This window comes from Elgaria multicarinata, chromosome 6, assembly GCF_023053635.1.
Source record: "Elgaria multicarinata webbii isolate HBS135686 ecotype San Diego chromosome 6, rElgMul1.1.pri, whole genome shotgun sequence".
Classification (NCBI taxonomy): domain Eukaryota; kingdom Metazoa; phylum Chordata; class Lepidosauria; order Squamata; family Anguidae; genus Elgaria; species Elgaria multicarinata.
This window is the reverse complement of record NC_086176.1, coordinates 84,349,918-84,374,428: the sequence shown is the minus strand read 5'-3', so window position 1 is coordinate 84,374,428 and position 24,511 is coordinate 84,349,918. Positions and strand designations below refer to the sequence as shown.

Below are 24,511 nucleotides of genomic sequence, written 5' to 3'. Positions count from 1 at the left end.
GCATTTTCCACATGATTTTGGTCTTCTAATGGTAAAGTAGTAGTTTGGGGTTGCAACAACTCCCATGCCACTGAAGTAACTTGGAAGAGGCCCCTGAGTGTGAATCACTTTAAACTCACTGCTAAATGACTGGCTGTAAAATTAAGTGATGGGTTAGATGTGTGAAATTGGCACAGAAACATAATACTTTTCATTTGAGGCAATTTAATATATTAAGCTGTGAATCAGTGTTAGGAATGGTGAGACATCAAGTGGCATAAATGGATGTGTATGTATCAGCTCAAAACACACTTACTTTAAAGTACTTTTCATATTCTGATCCTTAATTGTTGCTAGCAATTAAATACCTCTAAATTTAATACTGCATTCTTCCACATATGTGGACACAAGCGTACAGCCTTATGATAGAACACTAAATATGTAACCAAATCTGGGAGTGGGAGGTCACTGTGGCTGCCAACGTACACTAATGATCAGGCTGTTAACAACAGAGTAAACAGTCACTTCAATGTGGTGTTCCAAAAAGTAAACGTTTTTATATGAAGTAAAGGTTTTTTATATAACCAATTTGTCCTTAATAAGTTCCACTGAGTTCAGTTTGACTTGGTGCTTAAACTGTTTAGGATTGCGATTTAAGTATCTCCTAGTTATTGGCTGCAATCCAAAGATGCTGTTGTGTACTTCTGAGGCACTGCCATGTACATGCAAAGAGCTTGCCAATTTCCCCCTTCAAATCACACTGCATTGACTGCCAGTTCGAAGGGTCCCCAGATCTTCAGGAACAGCTTTTTTGAAGAGCTACAATGAGATGAAGACACTTGGAAAAATCTGGGTAAGTGCAACCCCATTAGATCCTGGTTCTTCTGATTAGTTCCTGATATAATGAACTGTACAACCTTTACAGTATTGTATCCACCCCACCATTCTGGAGAAGTATTTTTATTTAAAAAGGCAATAGTTTTCAGATGTCTACTGGCAGAAATAAGAAGGAAACTTTAATTGGGGTTTCTTTTCTTCTTCTTTTAACCTTATTTATGCGTGAGGAAAAGCTTTGCTTCTGCAAATAATTTTATAGAAGGAATATCACTTGTATACCGTGTGGCATGAAATGTTGGAGAAAATCTTAATCTAATATTGGAAACTATTGAATGAGGAAGTGTTAATTATTTTATCCATAAGGTTTAGGTTAAATTCAGCTTCAAAATATTTGTTCTGTATCTAGAACATATAATTTTATACAGTTGTTTAATTCACATATCCAATATGGAATCAGTTGTCGTAGGAAAAAACATTACTAGATCCCGGGAGAATTGTTTTTCCAAATCACAAATATTTTTATATTAAAAAAGTTTTAGTACATTGGAACAATTGTGTAAGGAGCAAGCAATTTTGAAGGAGCATCTTCTTGTAAATAAAACTTTAGTATTTGTAAATTATTCTAGAATGCTGTTTCACGCACTCCTTGGTGGATGAATTCATGAAATTGAACACTTCTTAGATTCTGTGCCAGCATTATTCTCTGCTCTGAACTTTTCTGTAAGAGGAAATACTCTTGTTAGAGTTCAGCAAACATCACATGCCTATAATCTGTATCAGATGTGAATGATTCATGTAGGTTTGTGCATAACTGACACACAAAGTTCAGTAGCCACCCCAACCATCTGCTGAGACATACCGCAAAGAACATACGTAGTTGGTTAGAGTGAAGCCAGAGGCAATTACAGAATGCTTAAAATTAAAATAGACCCCTCTCAAACCAAAGTTGGCTAACTTTTACTAAGGATCTGAGTGATAACAATATTATTTGTTCACTAGCTTGCTACCACTTTGTTTCCTCTATTGGTCTTGCATGTGCTGCAGATACACTTAGGCTGCAGCTTTGTGCTTGCATGGGAATAAGTCCCATTTAATTCAATGGAGCTTACCTCTGAGAAGACATGTATATGACTGTACTGTGAGTCATATATTGGTCTTTATTCTCCTCTAAAGAAACTGGTGCTACACAGAACTTTTGCCCAATTTTCTGTCAGTCCAGGCTGCAGTATCCTGCTGTTTCATGCTTTTCTTCCTCCTCACCAGCACTAGATCACACAATTTTCCTAATTTTCAAGTAGCAAATTCAGTACAGGAAGCAGCATATCCATGATATGAGGAGCTTTTCTACATGAGGTTGTTAATTGGCTGTTAATCTGATGTATCTAGTTTCGGTTTCATTGCAGAATTAAGATTCAAGCATTACATGGATCCTGTTTTTCCACTACTTAACCTCCAGGTGACACAGTGGTATATCAGAATAACACAAATACAAGTTTAAAAAGGGTTTTTTTCACTTTTACAATTAAATACTAGAATTTCCCTTCTCTTTAAAAAGAACACAAAAAACCTTGCCAACAGTGCTCTTTAGATAAAAGTGAAACTGCAGGGTCATGATTTCATCTAAAGAACCCATAAGCAACCATGAGTAGGAAATGACAAGTGCCCAATAAATGCCCCATCTACAAAAACCCTAGGAAACAGTATTTCACTAAGCTGTTGGGCTGGAGATAACCTGAGCAAGTTGCTAGAAATAAAATGTGATCCTTTAAACGTGTGGAAAGGCCCTTGCACTCTCTGAAGTCTGGAGTCTCAACCCTTTAACCACATCAGTATATTCTAATTGTTATGCTTATAATTGCTCACCAGCTAGGTGTTGGAATCCCCCTTTCACTAGATCTTCATATAAATGTTTAATTGGATTCTGGCCAGCCATTAGGACACCATGTAACCAGATAAGAAGCATTCTGTGTCCATGTTCTTTGTAGCTCTTTTTCCCTAGTCAAAACATAAAAAATGTTAGCATCCTGTTTAGGAAGAAAAATGCTTTTGCGTCACAAGTTTTCCACAAAGCTGACAATTAGTATGGCTGTAAAGTAGTCTGGGTCAGGAATGTTTTCCTGAAGCATGTTCCTTCAGCTCAAAAGTGAAAAGTAGAAGAGGCTCTGTTGGGATGTGGAGTGTATGTGTGTGTGGGAGAACGGGACCATTATTATTTTTTCAAACTCCAATACCAATACAATATTAAAATAACAATCACGACATCTTAAAATTCTTAGATTTAAAATTCATCTGGGTAGGCCTGCCAGAAGAGATTAGTCTTTATGGTTGTCTTAAACTCAGAGAGAGTATTAAGTTGATGAATCTCTTCCGGCATTGAACATACACTATGCCCGATCAGCAGCACCTTCCAAGTAACTGCTGGTTAGAAAGGCCAAGGAAGATATTACACGGGAGATGCAAAGAGAACTCTGGCCCTTTATTTTTTATTGGAAAACATGGTAGGAGGCTGTGACGGGAGGGTGTACTGCTGCTTAACCCTGTCTCCTTCCAGCATTTACTCAAAAATTTCCATAGAATGTCAATACAATGGGATGATAAAAGAGTATTAAAAAGTAGATAAACTATTAGTTGACCTTGGGCATGCTGGGCTGATCAGATACAAAATATGAAAAGAGCTCAATCCAGTAATATGTTAATATATATTATATATGGTATTCTGGTGACTGGGTGGGATTATGATGGGGGTCAGGAGGTGAGCCCAAAGTGTATTCCCCCCCCAAATGTTGACAGATGTGAGGATGTATATATTGGTCTATGAGACAATAAGCACCTTTAATCAGTTGTCTGAGATGGAGATGCTCTATTTCAAGCAAACTTCACAACTGTAGAGGTTATATGCTCATCATATTAAAACTGGAAGGAGGGATATTTATTGATTGGATTTTAAGGCCTAATATCTGCCAAGAGAACATATTGATCATAATGTAGAAATGAAAAAGTACACTTTGTGCTATACATAATAAAATATAAACTTAAATTTTCTATGCTAGCTTAGGAACAATTATTCAAAGTTGGCAAGACATGCAGTAATTATTTCATCTTGAAGTTTCTTCTTTTAAAAGCATGCATACAATGGCAAACTTGTAGCCCTCTAGATGTTGCTCTATTGCAATTCCCAACATCCCTCACTATTGGCTATGCTGTCTAGAGGCCTGTTAGGAATTGCAGTCCAACAACATCTGGAGGGTCACATATGCCACATCCCTGGTGTAGAACAACAAAAAGGTTAATTTCTTATAATTCAAAAAACTCTAACTTTTGGAATGTCTGGAATAAGGACACTGCCATTTCTTAACTCCAGTATATTTACCTGTCCATTGTTCTTCAATAGCTTTGATTTGTTCAGCTGTAAAATTCCAGAATAGTGCCAGTTTTGTCCACTCTCCCATTTTTAACTGATTATAAGCCAGATTCCAAAGAGAGGACCGGATCTGTTTGGTCTGCACACTGTGATCTTGTTTAAAAGACAGGACATCACTTGGCAGATCACCACCATTTCGGCAATGCTCCTTGAAAGTAAAGAATCACGAAGTAATCTGCAGAGATTTAACTCTGTCATTCTTGAACTTATAGTTTTCTCCAGTTGATAAAAAAGCTTCTCTCCTGAGGCCCTCTTGAATGATGTAGGATGGAGCTCAGGCATTTGCTAATGGAGAGGGAAATTTCCCCAAATCATGCTTGGATCCTGAGATACATTAACTTAAGAAAGTTCACGGAAAGAAACTTTTCCATTCCCATCTCTCTCCAGCAAACCTCACCTACCGGACTATTTTAAAGTCCTTCCGCTTAGCCCTCCAGAGAGGCTTTTTGGGAGCGGCTTCAGGGATAGGAAACTTCCCTCCTGTGAACTTCCTTGAGTTGACTTATTTTAGGATACAAGCCAATATTTCTGGTACATTATCACAAAATTGTAATGATATTGTGTTTGCATAGCAGTCTTTGCACTCAATCCTGCAAACTGATTTCCCAATGCGTTCATTATATGGCATAGATCTACAGTTACAAGTGTTCTGACTTGCAATACTGAAATAGCAACAGTTTGCAAAGCAGCAACTTACAACACGCCACCCTTTTAAGACCTTGTTCAAGAGCAACAACAAAACCTTGGCAAAAAAGGTTAAAACTTTATTTTAAAACAGTCATTTTTTAATTTACTTGTTACACTTATATTCTACCTTTCCTCCAAGGGGCCCAAGGTGGGATATATGATCCTCCTCTCAGTTTTATCCTCCCAACAACCCTGTGAGGTAGGTTAGGCTAAGAATCAATGACTGGCCAAAATTCACCCAGTGAGCTTTATGGCCAAGTGAAGATTTGAACCCAGGTCTTCCAAATCCAACAGACTAACCACTGCACCACACCAGCTCTCTTTAATTAAAGAAGAATTAAATTATTCTTTAATTATGTATGACTACTGCATCTGGCTCTTCTTAGTAGATCTTAAGTTTCTAGTAAAAAATAAAGTACACCTGACAAGCACAAAGTCTTCCTACATCTGTGGTAAATGACTGAATAAAACTCTGGATGTGGGTTTTTTCTAATGTGTACACTATATTAAACTTCCCAAAGCAGTCATATTTCATTTTATCTCATGCTTATTTGCACAAGATTATCTCATAGCTCCTCTGCATCCATAAATAACAAAATTTTAATGCAACAGAGAATCCTGGGGAGAATGGTGAACTCTGCTCATTTGGCTAGGATGAAGAAAACAATCCCAGATTGCCCACGATACCTGGATGTCACAGCAGTTTCCATTATGGATTTACTCAGAAACCTAGACAGTTCTCAGCAGCCGTTCACTGCCCTCCTCTGTCCATTTCTATTATAAACATCTGCAGATAAATACTGAGAAGACAATCTCCAGGCTCCAAAGCAGCCGTTCCATTCTCTCTGGTACGGAACACAGACTCCTCGTTCTTATGTCTGAACCTCATTTCCCCATATGGAAGCCAGCTGTGAAGTCATACACTTAACTATGGATGCAGTTAATGTTGTGACATGACATTATAAAAGCCAGATAACTCCACAACTAAGACGAATCTGTACTTCGTGTTCTTTTCCTGCTCTTTCCTCTGTCCTCTGTTTTATTCAGTGAAATAAGAAGCCAGAAGAGCTCCAGGTGTTCCATCTCCAGAATAGAAAGCTTTTTGTCTCTGAAGCAAAAACGGATTTTCAAAACCACTGTCTTGCTTAAAGTTATATATATTACTTATTTGTTGTATTTATTTATTTATTTTTGTATCCTGTCCTTCCTCCATAAAGCTCAGGTTACCTATGTCTGTGTTTTTATCCTCTCAAGGGCCCTGTGAGGTAGGCTAGTCCGGGAGACAGTGCCTTACCCAAGGCTATCCAATGAGCCACATGGCTGAATGGGTTTCCAACATCCCAATTCAGTACTCTAGTCACTGCACCACACTAGTTCTCTATAAAAAGTAGCAGACAAATTGTATGCTATTTAGGCCAAAAAATAGTGTCTGGTTTTTTTTAGGATTTGTATGTATCCAGGTTGGAACTTTGCTTAATATTTTACCACTCATTGTACTTCCATCCACTGTTCTGTAGCCTCCACACAAAGAACTTGCATGCACAGAGCATCCAAGGCCATGTGGCTTCATGGCAGCTGAAGTTTCCAAGAGCCATGTGGTTCTTCCTGCAGGACCTCTGAGCTTGCTACAGATTACATGAATTGGGGCCTCCTGACTCCATGGACATCATCCATATCATGCAATGCAGCTCAGGACACAGGTGTAAAGCACACATACATTTGGCACTAGGGACCAATTCATTTGAACACCTTAGATGGCCAGCTGTTTTTCTCCCCTACCTAGATTGCACCATGTGCACTGCAGGCAAATTATCAAGAATGCTGCTAAACACATTTTAAATTCCTCTCAATGTCACTGACTGGGTCACAAGTGTGAGGATGCTATTACACTCATATCTGGCTTCTGAACTCTCCATAAGGATCTGACTGGCCACTGCGGGAACTAGATGGGTCTTTGCTCTGGTCCAGCACAGCTCTTCTTATGTTCTAAAATGCACGTTGAGTGACATTGGCAAAATGTGAGCATGTATTCATCATAATAAATCTGTTTAGCGTAATGCAACATGGATAGGAAAGATGCTTGGATACGCATAGTGCTGATCTGGAGGTGGGGGTGTTCTCTTTAACCCAGCCCTATTGGGAGACAGACTGATGGAAAAGGGAGAGCGTAACATGTTTAGTGTCTCTAAGGCTGCAATACTAAACACAGCAAGGTTTTCTTCTGAGTAAAAATGCATAGAATTGCTTCCCAAAGAATGTTTGGGAAGCCAAAACCACCTCCAAAGCAATTGTTTCAGCAACTCCCATCATAATCAGCTAAGAATGGAAACAAGGAAGCACAGAGTATATTGAGGCCCATCTCAAGCTTTGGGAATCCAGAGCCTACAAAGAAACCATATTTTGCAAAATTTAATACACTGAGAAGTCTGTCTCTGAAAAAGAGGGAATGAATTAGAGAGGCTTCTTACCTGTTTCCAGATGTAATACCTCTCTGCTTTTATAATCATATCTACAATCAAGGCGTGATTGCTCCTGGAAGCTGTGGCTAGTGTGGTTTTTCCTTGCTGAAATTGCAAGCAGTGAATTACCAAAATTAGACAAGAAAACGGAGGCCACAGATGAGAAACAGAAATAGGTTAGTAGGTTTTATAATTAACTGATCATCTACCTTCCCAATGCACGAAGTGCAGAACTGACTTGTGGAGGAGTGCACAAAATAATGCAGACAAATTATCAAGAATGTTGCTAAATACATTTTAAATGTGTTTCGGATTCCTGAAAATTAAAAAGGAGGTAGTCCTCATGAGCAGTGGTGAGCATAGCAACATGTGTTGAAACTTTACAGTTCCCCGGACTGCAGTGGGATGGGGTTTCTTACAACTCCTTCAGCACTGATCATAGATGATACCGCCTATTAAACTCTGATCACAAAAGCTATTTCCGTACATCTCCACATCCCATGAAATTGGGCAATCTTTCAAATCTTGTGAAATTGTGAACAGCTTGTTTCTTAAGGACTAAGGGAACTTCAATCGAAACTTGAATTCATCACCATTTTAAGTATAATTCAGTTAAACCTTTGTTGAACAGATCTAGACTGAATATGATATACTAAGTGTGTTTATTCATTAATTCATTTAAAGTGGAATCCTATGCAGTTTAGACCAGTTTCAAAGGATCCCCCCCACTGCCCTCATGCATCCTGTTCGTATGTCCATGGTTTACATAATTGCCCACACTGCAGTACAGTTTGGCACTTTGTCCAAGCTTGGTGTGTCCACCCACGACTTGCAGTATGGCAGGTGTGAAACCACTCCCACCATGCCATTTACCAGGTTCAGACAACCCGCCAACCGGTGCTGCAGAGCAGGTAATTATGTAAACTATGGATCCATGCATGGCACAAGCAAGGCAGGTGGTGGAGAAGCCACGATAGCTTCTTTCACCCCTGCAATCGTCCAAACACCCCTAGAAAAAAGTCCTACAACTCCAAGCATTCCCCTCTTAAACATGCTGGGAGCTGTAGGACTTTTTTCTGTCTAAACATGTATAGGGTTGTGCCCTTATTTTAGTCTTCTTTCAAGGAGAGATTTGAGGTTATCCTTATAACAGCCCTGCAAAGTAAGTTAGTCTGATAATGACTTGCCAAAAGCCAACCAGCTATTCACGGCTGGCCAATGTTTTCAATTCAAGCCTCCCACTGTCAGACTATCTGCTGTGCTACACTGGCTCCTATTAATTAGGAAGTTCATTACAAAACTACAATAAACTACCTGATCTCTAAAATTGCTGCAGCATTTTTTGTCATCTGATTGCATACATGGTTACCACATGGCTACAATTTTCCAGGGTTTTAAATAATGCAGGTAGTCTTTTTTGTTGTTGTTGTTGTTTATTCGTTCAGTCGCTTCACAAAGAGTCAGAAGCGACTGAACGAATAAACAACAACAAAAAATAAAAGACTACCTGCTGCACAAATGTTTGCCCTCCACACATGGAGAGCAACAAGGATGGCAGAGCTAGCATGCTCATCTTCATCCTCCTACCCAATGTTTTCTCATACACCAAAGTAGGATGCCTGAATAGAGAGCAGATGGAAGGAATAACTCTGACACCTTGGAAAGACACAGATTAAAGAGCACCAACCAGGAAGTGTCCCAGCATAACAGCAAAGACAAAGCAAGCAGGAGGGATACAATGTAGTGAAAGTTCAGAACGATTGTTTAATTAATAGGAAAAGAGTTTGTTTTAAGCTCACGCCTGGCTGACTCTTAAAGGTAGCAAACATGTTTTGCAACAAAGCATTCTCTCCTGTCCATTGTTTGTCATGAATCAAGATCTAAATCAATCTGCCTATTGCCTACCACACCTGCCCTTTTATAATAATACTTGCATAGTTACCCTTGGCTTAGTTTCAATTAATATTCCACTCTTCTATAATAAACGATTACAGTTATTTCGCCTGTAGCTGTCCTTAAGAGCTCTGATAACAAACTTTTATCTGTAAAATAAAGTGAACGTCTATGCTAACTGTTGCTGCTTAAATAGTGCTGCATTCCAATTAAATCTCTCTGCTAGCCACTGACCATTCTGTAATCCAAGTACATTCCTGCTATTGACAGTTCAAGGCCACACATATTTCTGTGACTTTACTGGGTTAGCTCTGTAATCCTTTTATGTCAGTGGATTTATACTGAGAACAGCTGTCCACAACATAATTCTTCCAGAGTTTCCATGTGTTAAAGAGCTTAAGCAGTGAGAGAGGGGGAATTCATTCTCTCCCAATGATACCAAAATGGAACCCAGCATTGCAATGCCTGAACTATTCAAGCCACTATCCATACACACATTTTTTTGCCAGAGAATCCTATCAGTGGCTTTGACCAATGCTTGGACATTCCTGGAAAAGCAGACTCTGCATACTGTTCTTTCTCAGGGGATTCAAATGTTCTAGACTATCCCATCTCATTATGCTACAGTGAACATGACTCTCTGACATATATGGACTCGGGATACACAAGAGGTATTTATAATCCCAGTGTTGCAGTGCACATAGGGACAGAGACGAGACCATGTCCCATCCTGCCTCACCAAGGGACAAAAGCGTAAGTGCTGCAATACTAACCTTTACCCCACAGAAGGAGAGTGATTCATTAATGACACAGGCCTATGCATGTTTACTCAGAAATAAGTTCCGCTGTGTTCATTGAGGCTTAGTCCCTTGTAGGCGTACCTCAATAACATTTCACTTTGACATTTAGAAACTAGGATCTCAATTATCTACATTTGGAGTTGGTTCCTTGACATTAGACCTGGGGTGTCTAACCTCAGGCCTTAAGGCAAATCCAGCCCACCAAGGACCCCAATCCGACTCTGGGTTTCCCAGATGCCCCCTTCCTCTGGGGCCATCCTCTTTCTCCCAACCGCCAATGGTTTCATGGTTCCCCAGCTTTTGTGTAGTCCCCCACCCCACCCCATTCCAAAAAGTTGAAATGCTTCTAAGGCTTGGCTACTAGCAGTAAGAGCTTTAACCTAAATATGCTTGTATTTTGGCCCCCTTTTGCTTTCAGCCCTGCCCACTACTGGTCCCCAAGGGCTTCTCCAAAATTGAATTAGGCTCTTGGGCTGAGAGAGCTTCAACAGCCCTGCATTAGATCATTACATTCCCTTAGTTTCAAAGACTATTCCATTGGGACCTAAGCAATGCATAACTTGCAAGAAGCATGTTAGAAACACACAAAATGAGTATGATGCTTAAGAGTACATGCAAAAGAATGCTTGTTAAGCCCCAGGAAACTCCAGAATTTAAGGCTTTGAACAGCAAATTAAAAAACCTGCTCGTCTCAGACACTTCAGGGACACTCCACACTTACCATCCAATATTCCCACTGGATCTGCCTTTTATGTCAGCTGAGATGTTTAACTTCTAAAAAATAACTCATATCTTGGGCCATGGCTGCCATTGAAGAGGTTCAGTCTTTATCAGTAATCCAGGGAAATCACTGTGACATTAATTGCTACAATTTCTTCTATTTGGGGAACACATTTCCCAACATAAAGGAGAAACTGGAGTGCATCAACAAACACCACTTGAATCAGAGCTTCAAAATGGCTGCTAGTGGCATCAAATGATTGGAATGAGAAAGCCTTTTTCAGAGAAGAATGACTATTTTACATTATGTTTGGCAAATAGAAAGAACAAGTACAGTATTTTATTATTAATCTTACAAATAGCTTTTCACTAAGTTAATGCCAAACTGTTCCAGGTTTTAAGAAAGAGACTAAATTAATCTACCCTAACCTGGGGTCCACCACATGTTGGACTACAACTCCCACCATCCACCAGCCAGTAGTCCCAACACATCTGGAGGGCACTAGATTGGGAAAGGAAAGGCTAAATCAAGAGTTATATTTTAAATGAAAAATATTTTAAAAGAGCAGTCTGTTCTAAATGCCAAGACACATAGGCCCTATTCAGAGAACACACTAAACCATGCTGCTTAACCAACAAATGGTTAATGGAATGCATTAAGGTTAATGCATTCCATTAACCATTTTGTGGTTAAGCAGCATGGTTTAGTGTGTTCTCTGAACGGGGCCATAGAGTAATTGCACCTTCACAGAAATATGAATAATTAAAAGTACCTTATCCACAATGTTGAGGTCACAACCTGCCTTTAGCAGCATTTCCATTACTTCTACATTGCCAAGGTCTGCTGCCAGGTGTACAGGCGTTTGATGTCTCTTGTAGAAGCAAAGCAAAGTAGAAGAAGACGATTATAAAGGAATGTCCTCCGTTAATAAAACATGAACAAAAAAGTAAATATTCGAATTGCATAGATAAGAGAATGTAGATAATTATCAGGATGGATCCAGATTGAATCATACTTAGAGGAGACCCATTAAAATCAATGGGACTTAAATTAGTCACAGCTAACTTGTCCCATTGATTTCAGTGGGTCTAGAGCAGCCTTCCTCAACCTGGGGCGCTCCAGATGCATTGGACTGCATCTCCCAGAATGCCCCAGCCAGCTGGCTGGGGCATTCTGGGAGTTGTAGTCCAACACATCTGGAGCGCCCCAGGTTGAGGAAGGCTGGTCTAGAGTAAGTATGACTAAATCTAAATCCAAATTATTGTTAGCAATTGAACATTTATCATTTAGAAGCAGTGTGGTGTAGTGTTAAACTGGAAGTTGGGACATCCAGCTTCTGGTCCCCACTCGACCATGGAAGCTCACTAGGTGGCTTTGGGCCAGTCACTGACCCTCAGCCCAACCTACCTCGCAGGATTGTTTTTGTAAAGATAAAAATAGAGAGCAGGAGAATTACGTATGCCGGCTTGGGTTCCTTGAAGGAAAAATGGTGTAATTTTTCCATTGCAGTCAAAACATTATATCTCTGCATAAAATATACCCAGAACAGTTTTTAAAGCATGTTACCAACAATAAAAATAGCAAAATATGCTTTTAAACATTTTCTGAAAGTGTGTGTGTGTACCTATCTTTTTCTATATATGTATATTCTCTTTCTCTCTCTGGCTGGGTTCGCACATAACAAGAAGCCACCATGGGTGAATTTCCCTTTGGGCTTTCTTGTGGTGGCTGCTGCCATTTTGAATATTTGAGCCATGATGCAGGCACACTGTAGCTTGTCATTATGTGTGGACCTAGCAAGAGTGAGTTGTTGGGGTGGTTCACAAGCCACCCACAACCCTTTAACAGCCCATGGATTTGGGGTAGCTTGACAAACATCCCAACAGTGGTGGCAGCTACTGTTGAGTAAATTATGGAAATGCACTCCAGCTCTTTGGACTTTTGAACAAACATCTCCCCACACTTGACTACGATCCAGTGGCCACTTTGATACACATTCACATTTGGGAATAGGCCTGGGATAGATAAGCTTTATTTATAATAATTTAGATGAATAAATATGAGGTTGGTTAAAAATAATAATATACAAATTGTGCCCTACTTGTAGGTATGAAGATTCAACAGAAAACAGGAGTCAGAAACAGTAATGCGTCAGAATAAGTTTTAGCTTTTCCTTTGTAAATATAACCCCACTAAATTTATGCATAAAGAGAAGATGGCATACCTGTACAGAGGAAACCCAAGAAGGGTTGGAAACCAATCCTGCCACCTTTCCAGAAATAATGCAAGTAGGCAAGAGCTATAGATGCTGCAGAAAGGTTCAATAGCTAAGCACACCCAGCTGTTCCATGATTAGGGGAAAACCTCAGTACCAAGTGTCGACATGTGGAGGAATTTCTATAAAAAGGTGAGAGACCTGCATACATATTGCATCTAAATATGTATTTAAAAGGCCTGTATTACTCCAGAGTTCATTAGGTTCTTTTTATCCTTTGGGGCATAAATTGAAAGAACCTTTAGACAAACCTGGTCTAAAGTGTCCAAAAGCTTCCTTTGACATCATCACAGACAAAGGAGGTATCTCTACTGAGAAGCCTAGCTTGACATATGTGAAGCGACTGATCATTTCCCCACCTTACTTTGCACTTTATTCTTATAAAGGGATAGCATGCATACCCACAGAGATAAGAGAACTCAATTTTCCATCTTAAAATTATTATATGACTCTAAAAGACAATTTCTCACCTGATTGAGAGAGTTTAGGTCATGGTTAGCATCTATTAAACTACTGACCACGGATAGGTTGTTTTTTAAGATGGCCAAATGGAGAGGAGAATTCTTTTGCTGTTGACAGAGGAAAAGACAGTGTGATGAAACCGTCACAAGTATTATTTGTTTATAAGAGAACTTGCTTGACCACACTGCTTCAATTCAGAAAAAAATAGTCTACTTTCCTAAGGGCAGAAGAAAGCCACCTTATTTCTGCCAAGGTAACTGAATTTGCCAAGCATACCAGCAATCAAATGATGGCAAACCATTATACACTGGCCTGGTTTACACAAAACACTAACCAATGGTTTACTTAACCGCATGGCTTGTTGCCTTACCAGGATTTGTCAGCAGGCCAGCAAACAAACCATGTCATATTTTCTCAATCCCTGGGTTTTCTTGTTTCTTCACCCGCTCCCTCTCTGTATCCCAAATGTCTTTGCAGCACCATATTACTGGCAGGTAGAGTGACTGGTTTTTTTTAGGACTCTTGCTTGCCACCTCAGTAGCATGGTGAAATAACCCATCAACAACCCATGGTTCTGAGTTCACACATAACAACAAGCCATGGTTTAACAGAGTTCATAAACCATGGGTTTCCTGGGTTACTTCTGGTTAACATGCCATCATTTGTTAGAACGACCACATTTGCACAACACGCCAATCCAGAATTCAACAACCCTATCATGGGTTAATGTTAGGTGCATACTAGACCAGTGAATTGTAACAAGGTGATAAACATCAATGTCAAAAGGAAAGCCTAAGTCAAAATAGAACTCTTCAGTATATAGGGCAGAGTAATCCTAACTGGGGTGGAGGTGGGGAGTGGAGTGGCAGATGATCTACCACTTCCAAAATCCTACCTGGTAGGCCGTACTGGCTTGTTCTGGCCCAAGCAGGAAATATGGTGCAGGGTTTTCTTCTTCTTCATTCTGGCCAATCTTAATTTTTTTAAAAAATTCTCATCCCCCACTGGTTTCAGTGAGGTGAATTAACTACACCAGCTCCAAAATGGCATAATTGAGTGACCCAATCCTGGGGTCTCTCGAAAGAACAAAGGGGCTTTAGATCCAGTGACTCCAAGACCACCTCCAACTCAAGGCCAGAGATGTGGGATCCCCAGAATATCCTGCTTTAAGGCCTACGACAGGTGGAAACACTGTGAATGACAGGTGTATGCCTTCAGCGCTTTTTGTAGGGGTAACTGGGAACTCCAGAGCGGAACATGGGAACCTGCCTTATCCTGAGTCAGACCACTGGTCCATCTAGCCCAATATTTTCAACACTGACTGGCACTGCTTGGAACTGAACCTGTGACCTTCGGCATCCAAAGCACGAGTTCTACCCCTGAGCTATGGCCCCTCCTATGGGTCCCCCTGCCAGTGGAGCTTCTCTCTGCTGGTAGAGAGATACCTCCACTCTATCCGGACTCTCCCCAGGTAGCAGATATGAGGGTTAGGATTACTCTCTAATTCTATCTTACTAAGAAAAAGTTCCTTTCAAAGGAGAGAGAGAACTGCACTGAATAAATCAGCCCTGTATATGATAGTAAAACGAGTTTTTCTAGACACCATGGAACATGCTATCCGGCTGGTTCTGCTAGATTCAAATGATTAAATCAGAATAAATACTTTCCACTTGATAACCTATTTGACCATTTTGAGTCTCAGGTCTACAACTAAGTGCCAGCCAAATGAAACATTCAGAGTCACACCTGCACACCAGAAGTGCACCTTCTAATAAAGGAACTTATGGGTTGTTGTGGTGTTATGGCCAGAATGTCAGCCTTAGCCATGGCAGTTCAGGGTTCAAGTCTCCATACAACAATAATGCTTGGGCAAGTCTCAGCCTAAATAGCATCACATGATTTTGTTACAATAAAATGGAATAAACACCACTCTGAGCTCCTTACAGAAAGAGCAAAATTCTAATATGATAAAAGATATCAGAGAAAATAGACAATTTGTGCATTTTGATAAAGCCTAAAACTTGGGGCGGGGGAATAGGTAAAATATTAAGCAAGTGTATAAACTAACTTATCTTCTCAGCCCCCACCTTTTCACTAAACATTTCCAATTTTTTACCATGGAGCTCTTCATCAAATGAATAAAAAAATGTCCTCATGTCAATGATATATATGGTATGACAATTTCAGAAGCAGTCTTAAATATAGCTTCTGGGAATGAAACCTGGATAAACCTTATCTACCAATTAACAGCTGGTGAAAAACTAAGTAAACAGCATTGTACTTCAGGGATGGCCAAGATTTTGAAATGCAATGAAAATCCTTTTACTAGCAAACAAAATATGTCACTCAGATGATACCCATGAGGAGTAAGTGTTTAGTTTTATGAGTTACATCCAAAACAGATAACTTTGTATATAGTCCCAGCTCCAAATGTACTAGAATATTAAAACACTTCTCTCTCTCTCATTAATACTAAATGTGTTACTGTTACATAAGCAATTAACTGTAATAAGAAGACTGGAACATACAGCCCTTTTGGTAATAAGAGTTATCACCTTGCTGCAGAAACCTACATTCCAGCACACTATACATTGTTGTGGGTTTTTCATTTGTAAGTGGGAGCTGCAATCCTATAAACCAGGGGTGCAGTACCTCAGGCCTGGGGGCCAAATCCAGTTCTTCAGGGAGCCCAATCTGTCCCACTGGTATTCCCCAGGAAGCCCCGTCCTTTCCTTTGGCCCCGCCCCCTCTCTACCAACCACCAGGTGTTGGGTGATTTCCTGGTTTTTGTGTATTTTGCCACCCATTCGAAAAGGTTGAAATGTGTCTCCTAAGGACTTCGTTACTGGGACTAAGAGCTTGAAGCTGAAATATCCTGACATTTTAACTGCATCCCTTTTGCCTTCGGGCCCTCCATCACTAGACTGTGGCCCCGGGGGCTGCTCTGAAATAGAATTCAGCCCTTGGGATGAAAGGGGTTCTGCAAGTCTGCCATACCTACTTACCCCATTGAACTCAATGGTGCTTACTTCTGAGTAGGCATACATGGGATTGAGCTGCATATGTTTTCCTTCTTGAAAACCTTAAAAGCTGTTAAGCACAATCCTGCCAGAGTTAAGCTCTTTTGACTTTCATAGGTTTTGATGAAAGAGTCAGGTTTAACCCTCTCCCCACTGAAACTGAGTTTAAAATGCTGGACTTTAATTGGTCAATTAGTTTCACTGTACAGTACTACTCCTGAATTATGCATGGCTCTAGCCACCACCACTTCCAGAGAATCTTGTCAAGAAATATCAGAGGAGCGTGAAAAAAATGAAGAGCATAACACGTGGCATAAAAAAAAAAAACCTTACCTGAGACTGAGCACCCAGATCTATATTTTTAGTAATAAGAAATCTGACCAAAGGTGTATGTCCATTCTGGGTTGCAATTTGCAATGCATTGGTATCGTGCTAGGAAAGAAAAAGACAATGGAGAAAGGGGGAAATATTTTTACAAATGTTAATAAATCAACGTAATTAGAAAGAGTAATAGTGTTAGGTGCCCTCTTGTCTGGAAGCACCCTATTGCTGCAATCTTATGTTCTCTTATCTGGGAATGAACTCCATTGTACGAAGTTATTTCTGGGTAAACATGCAAGGAATCGTGGTGTTTCACATGGAAAGCAGGAAATCAAAGTTTCAAGAATGGCAGAGTCATCGCTACTTTCAGTTAGACTGTAATTGTTTTAGCTAAGAGACACCATTAGCAAGTAGTTATACATTCCAAATTACATTCTTTTAAAACCTTATTGGGATGGGGGGAAAACCTTTCTACCTTTGTCAAAAGGGTCATGAGTTTTCTTGAGATTCCACATGCCAAGAAACAAAAGATCAGGATTCTTCTTTAATTTTATTTATTTATTTATTTATTTATTTATTTATTACATTTTTATACCGCCCAATAGCCGAAGCTCTCTGGGCGGTTCACAAAAATTTCGTTTTAAAACGAAATAATAAAAAAGTGAGTATGACAAAGGCAAAAAAAAAAGGGAAGGAAAAGTATAAGGAAGAAGTTTGCCTTTCCGCATAGTGCTTGGAGTAAAAATGCCCCTGTGAAAATTCAAGTCATGTATTTAATATAAGCAAAGTAAGTGATCTTAAATAGCTAATTATTTTGTTTATCTTTGGTACATTTGGCTATCTTAAGGAGTGATGTTCAATGTTATCTGTTTCTTTTTTAAGGACCTGGCAGCTTGGAAGATATTGGTGAATGTACATCCATGTAGGATACTAAGGGTATTGATCCTAATGCATAAAGGCAGCTTTTCTGAATTCTGTTTGGTAACACCGCCCAGTTTGCATGATAAGGTGTGCTGGGGGTGGAGGATTTGCACACTTACCCTCAGCAGCCCATGGGGTGGCTTGTTGTCCATGGCAACAAGCCACCCTGGCTGGGTTTGCATGACATGACTGCTTAGGGTAATTGTGCTAATCCTCCCCACGACACATTAGAGGGGGCAGAATAACCCACCATGACTTATTTCCCCCTCTATGATTGTGTGAACCCAGTCAGTAAGCAGAGGGGAAGGGAGGGGAGCCCTTCCAGCTCACACCAGTCAGCGCAGTGGTCCTTCTCTTCCCCCTTCACCCCCAGAAGTTCTTAGTTGTTGCTGTTGTTTTAAAAAAAACATTAGTGTCTATTGCGGGGAATTAACTACTCCAGCTCCTTGTTGATTAGATGGATAGACAGACAGACAGACCTTTATTGTTTCAACCAGTGGTTACAACAAGCATAGTAAAAACAAAGGTAAAACAAATAATACATTCTGTAAGGTTAGAAATTTTGCTCGGTACATTTCGGCTGTAACAGCGAAGTTGACCAATGCCAATAGGACAGTCTTGCTATCACATGTAAACAAAAAGTGTATTCTTTCTAAATTGGACCAGCTGGACTTTTTCTCAAGAAAACAATCTAAATATTTAGACCGAATTTGGGAATATATAGGGCAGTACAACAAGTAATGGGGCTGATATAGTAAAGGGGGCTGACCTTGGGGCATCGCAGGGGAATGAAGTCGCTTTGGATAAGGCAGATGATCCGACCCATTGTTGGTATACCCCGTTTCAGGGCCTACCGCTGGCAGAAACGATGCTGGCAATAGATCTATGCCCACAAGAGTTTTCTGCAGGTGTAACTGGGGTTTGGGGCAGATGCCCCTTCCCCTGGCGGAGCGAGCTCCTCTTCAGCAGAGGCACCTCCACCCCCATCCTAACTTCCTCCAGCCAGTGGATCTGGGGGTTAGCATTGTTCTCCAGGGCATTTCCTGCGAAAGGCCAACTGCCTTTTCTTCCAAGATTATCCTTTACATTTTAATCCGATGCGCAGAGGGAGGAAATGGAGAGTGGGCAATGGAATGGTCCATCACTATTGCTAGCAATATCCTGAAGCATCTGAGTTTGGATGCAGCATTTTACATCATTAAGCTTTTTTTGTCTTCAAAGAGTATAAAATATTATGCAAATGAATTATATTGTTATGATAACAGAGAAACCACATTCTCCACTGCAAAGTAGGCTACAAAATTTGATTTATCATTTATTACAACGCTCATATCCTGTCTTTGCAATAAAGTCGTGTGCACGGTGGCTAACAATAGAAAAATCATCAAATTACAAAATAAGACGCATTAAAAAATATGCCATAACAATTGCACGTGTATTAGTAGCAATGTCCACCTTTTATCTGTATTTATTATATTTATAGCCACCTTTCTTCCAAGAACTCAAGGCAGTATATGTTGGTCACCAGCCCATATTTATCCACAAAACAAGTGATGCTGAGAGATAGTGACTGACCCAAAGTTACACACAACAAGCTTAATCTCTGAGCAGATATTGGAACTCATGTCTCCCAAATCCTAGTGTAACACTCTGATGACTACTATGCACTGATTCTACAGGCTGAGCCACTACACAGAATTGTTGTAATCCCCACGGTTGGGCACATTATATGTTAATTAGTCTGAAGTGGTTTAAAAATATTCTTTCAGTAAATTGACTAAGAAAAACACCAAGAGTTATCAACATACTTTGTTTGAAATATTGATGTCACTTCCTGATTCCAATAAGAGATCTGCACAATTTTCATGGCCTCCTTCAACAGCCAGATAAAATGGTGTTTCGCCATTCTGAAATCAAACAAGATACAAAGAAAATTCACTTTCAAATAGGGTTGGTACCAGGCAAAGAAGAATTTCCTCAGGTAAGCAGGCTGGGATATATTTTTTTAAAAAAAATATTTATTGGTAAAATGGAAGAATCAGCATTTTATTCCTGGCAGGCTGTTGACTTACAGAGATATTGTGGGCCTCCAATGTAATAGTAAAACTTGCTGGCTTATATTTTGATGGACTTAATTCACATAACCTTATTTGCAAGGCTGGTTGTCATCTTTTTTTTCTGGCAAGACTCTCTTTTGTTTTACAATTAGTTAACAGGCAAAAATCTAACAAGAAAAGCTATTCCCAGCTTTGAGGTACAGTAATAAGGAAAGCTAAACTGTTGAATTCCTCTGTTAAAGGTTCAGGAGCCCTGTCAGAATAAAAAGGGAGCATTTATATCAAGGAAACACACTCAGACTACTCTAGATGTTACGGTGTTTTTTGTGGGTGTTGCATCTTTGTGTTATCTGTTTGCACATCAGCTTCATCCTGGGTGCACAGATATGCAAGTGACTCTAATACGCTAACCTAATCTAACCGAAACTTAGAAAAAGGCAACATCCAAATTGCCCCGTTGTTTTGATCAATGATGCTAAAGCCAGTCTAACACAATGCTTGGGGCAAATCACTGCGTCCAGTGCCGGGGTGGGTGGGTGGCGGTGGTGGAAGTTTCTGTAGTGGCAGGAGAAATCTGCAACAGTTCATTTCTGATGCAAACATCTCCTGTTCTCCTGGTTTACTACAAGAGAGGGAAGTGACAGTACAGACATCTCCATCTACTGCCCGATTTAGCTCCAGAATCCTTCTCTCCCTTCCTCATGCCAACAGGCACTACTTGCCAGGGCAACTCCAAATTTCCCAAAGACCATGTTGTCCGTGCTAGTTAAATGATATTCTACCTGGCCTACAACCCTGTGCATTGTTCTCCTATAGGGAGAATGTTTAAGAACTAGATGCATTCATTTTTTTACACTATTCAGAGATTTACGCCCAGGTAAAAGTATATAGGATTGAGTATCCTATATTAAAGTGTTGCACTAATTAGAAAAAAAAACTGCAACCAATTTGGCAGTTTGAAAGCCATTTGTTGATTGTGGACACATCTTTGATTTTAAAACTTTATATGCATTTCATCTTTATTCTTTCATTCATTTAGCATATTTCTTATATTTCTTATATTTTTACCTGATTGATCTCATTTATTTCTTCCCAATGATCCAGAAGAGCTTCTACCACCTCACTGTGGCCATTTTTAGCAGCCAGGTGCAATGCACTGTTTCCTTCCTGCAAAACACAGACACACACACAGAAATATAATGAATATTCACATTACCAAAAGCAAACATTCTTGGAGCAAGTAACAACTCAAGATACACTATGCATTCTCATGTTTCATATGGAATCTGCACTCTGGCACATGACATTTCTAGTGAATAAGCCTATGAGCAGACTTTTAAAAAGATTTTAATGGACTTCATACAGTTCATACTGAGTTTGGGAATCATCAAGATCTGCTTATTCAATTTTTTTAACTTGGCTAATTTTAAGAACATTTTCTTTTCTTTTGTTGATTTATAGATTATATGGTGTGTGTTTTTCATACTTGTGTGTCGCTGACCAAAATAGAAATGTTTTAAATAGATTATTGTTCATAACAATAATTATACCAGTAGTTTCTGTTTATCTTTAAAAAGCATTATTTCTCATCTCTAGGGTCGCAGAGAAAGAACATAAGAAGAGCCATGCTGGATCAGACCAAGAGTCTATCTAATCCAGCACTCTGCACAGTGGCCAACCAGCTGCCTACAGACAAGACATGAGTGCAACATTGCCCTGCTGCCTATGTTGCCCAGCAACTGGTGTACATAGGGCTACTGCCTCTGATACTAGAGGCAGCATGCAGCCATCAGGAGTAGTAGCCACAGATAGCCTTCTCCTCCAGAAAAACATAAAAGTTTGGTAATGCATGGATAGTCACATCTCTTCCCACGTACTCTTCCCTCTCCATAGCTATAAGCCTTTGGTCTCATTCTTCCCACCTTTTCTTTATCTGCTCTTGTGTCGCTCCACTCCAATGGAGTGGAGAGAAACAGACATTAGTCAATGCCCTACCATACCTGGAAAAAATGGTGAAGGGAAACACAGGTTTTAACCATCATTAGCTCTGCATGCAAACTAATCATCCTAATCCCATGGGCAGAGCAATCCTAAAACGGGGCAGAAGGGGGGATCCATTTCAGACAGACCACAGCACCCACAGCCCTGTTGGCACACGAATGACCAGGGTGGGAAGTGGTGGGTGGTTTCCTGGTTTTCCTCCCACTGAAATCAAGAGGAGAGAAATGACCTGTACCAGCCTCACAGTTGAATAGAGGAGCTTTGGATACAATGGATCCAAATCCACCCCTACCCTATCCCCGGCACACCCTGTTTTAGGACCTACCTCTGCCTATTGGCCGAAGGAACACTACCAGTGGCAGATTTACACCTGTGGAGTTTTCCCATGGGCATAACTGGGAACTCTAGGGTGGACACTCAGCCTGCCAGCGGAGATCCTCTCCGCCCCATCCTAACCACTTTTGGTTGGCTGTCCAAAGGGGTTAGGATTGTTCTCTGCATCAATAACACCATGTCTTTCACAGAGCAGAGAATTTTTAATGTAAAATAAGATAACCAATTGCTTATCAAAATGTAGCACTAATAAGAACATAAGAAGTGCCCTGATGCTGGATCAGACCAAGGGTCCATCTAGTCCAGCACTCTCTTCACACAGTGGCCAACCAGCCATCGGGCAGGGAACAACAAAGCAGGACATGGTGCAACAGCACCCTAAGCAGGGTAATTTGGCACTGCATTGATACAGATCAGACCAAGGGTCCATCTAGCCCATCACTCTGTTCACACAGTGTTCAACCAGTTGCCCACACGACATGAATGCCACAGTACCCTCCCCACCCCCGTGTTTCCCAACTGATGTACATAGGCATATTGCTCTTGTTACTGGAGATAGCCTATAGCCATCAGGACTACTAGCCACTGATAGCCTTCTCTTACAGGAATTAGTCTACTGCAACCTTCTTCTCACTGCAACTGCAACCTTCTTCTCACTGGCCTTCCTTCTTCTCACATCAGTCCATTGGTTTCTGTTCACCACTCTGCTGCTAAGATCATCTTCTTGGCTCGCCGTTCTGACCATGTTACTCCACTTCTGAAATCTCTTCATTGGCTTCCAATTCACCTCAGAATACAATATAAACTTCTCCTGTTGACCTTCAAAGCTTTTCACGGTCTAGCTCCTTCCTATCTCTCCTCTCTCATCTCACACTATTGCCCCGCTCGTGCTCTTCGCTCCTCTGATGCCATGTTTCTCGCCTGCCCAAGGGCCTCTACTTCCCTTGCTCGGCTTCGTCCATTCTCTTCTGCTGCCCCTTACGCCTGGAACGCTCTTCCAGAACATTTGAGAACTACAAGTTCAATCGCAGCTTTTAAAGCTCAGCTAAAAACTTTTTTTCCCCTAAAGCTTTTAAAACTTGATTTTGTTCTGACTTTATACTGTTAGTTTTACCCTACCCAGTGCCTGTTTACCCTACCCTGTGCCTGTTTGCTTTCTCTTCCCCTCCTTATTGTTTTATTATGGTTTTATTAGAATGTAAGCCTATGCGGCAGGGTCTTGCTATTTACTGTTTTACTCTGTACAGCACCATGTACATTGATGGTGCTATATAAATAAATAATAATAATAATAATAGTCTAACCCCCTTTTAAAGCCATCCAAAGTGGTGATCATGACTACATCTTGTTGTAGAGAGTTCTGTAGTTTAACTATGCACTGTGTAATATGCTTTTCTTAGAATTCTGGTAATAGACTTACGTTGTCCTTTTCTGTGGTGAATAAGTTAAGGGAAATCAATTCATTTATCATTTCTACATGCCCCATTTCAGCTGCCAGAAGGAATGGCTTTTTGCCTTTCTAGGAGACAGTAAAAGAGAAAGATGTCAGTATGGAAAGGAAAAAAACTCTCGTAGAACATTTGCTAGCTATTTAAGCATCTTCAGACTAGGGGGGATGGGGAGATCACATTTCCTTACCATCGCTCTTGCTTCCTGCTTTCTTCCGCAATGGGAACGAGTTGAAATTACATGGGGATCTGCACATGGCCCATACAGATCAATGGGAATAGTGCCCTGAAGTGGGCATCTTATAGCGCAATGTCCCTGCACATGGCAGGAAACACAGTCTTCTTTTTTTTAAAAATCAGCTTTTCTGTGGATTAATTCACAATGCTAAAACCAGGAAATAGAGTGGGAGATGAATAGGAGGATCACTGAGTCGTCAAAATGACCCACGAAGATGCGTGAGTGGCCAGTCACAAACGTACGATAAAACACTTGTCTGAAGACGCTCCTAGAGTGCCTTTAAACCACTGTGGGTAACTTCAGCCTAATTTCAAAAGCCCTCCGGAAGTTATCAGTTCAGACCATTGGTGAGAGTAATCTGTCCTTCCCTGGAAGCCTGCTGATTGGGGAGGGAGAGAGAGAGAAGGGGGTGGTAGAATGAGAAAGAGACAGTGAGGTGGGGAAGGGGTGGTTGAATAAGAGAGACATTTGGGGATGGCAGAAACAGAATTTAGAACAAGGGTGGCTCCAACCACGTTTGGCTCTGGACTGGCTCACTGCTGGCTTCAGCCCATCCACCGCCAACATGTGACCCTACCTAAGGGAATCTGATCTTCGACAGAAAAAAAGTTAAGAACATAAGAAGTGTTGTGCTGGAT

The 24,511-nt window shown here is 40.5% G+C and overlaps 1 protein-coding gene across 1 annotated transcript in view; it reads right to left on the bottom strand.

Moving 5' to 3' along the window:
* Nucleotides 1-1,328: 1,328 nt before the first annotated feature.
* Nucleotides 1,329-24,511, bottom strand: part of ANKDD1B (ankyrin repeat and death domain containing 1B) — a 34,444-nt gene continuing 11,261 nt past the window's right edge. Inside the window, exons 6-15 of the mRNA XM_063128642.1 lie at nucleotides 23,608-23,706; nucleotides 20,922-21,020; nucleotides 19,605-19,703; nucleotides 16,888-16,986; nucleotides 13,543-13,641; nucleotides 11,570-11,668; nucleotides 7,393-7,488; nucleotides 4,187-4,385; nucleotides 2,680-2,811; nucleotides 1,329-1,534 (exon numbers count right to left, since the gene is read on the bottom strand). Coding sequence (XP_062984712.1) covers nucleotides 1,476-1,534; nucleotides 2,680-2,811; nucleotides 4,187-4,385; nucleotides 7,393-7,488; nucleotides 11,570-11,668; nucleotides 13,543-13,641; nucleotides 16,888-16,986; nucleotides 19,605-19,703; nucleotides 20,922-21,020; nucleotides 23,608-23,706 — 1,080 coding nt within the window. The 3' untranslated portion in view covers nucleotides 1,329-1,475. The remainder of the gene's footprint in view (nucleotides 1,535-2,679; nucleotides 2,812-4,186; nucleotides 4,386-7,392; nucleotides 7,489-11,569; nucleotides 11,669-13,542; nucleotides 13,642-16,887; nucleotides 16,987-19,604; nucleotides 19,704-20,921; nucleotides 21,021-23,607; nucleotides 23,707-24,511) is intronic.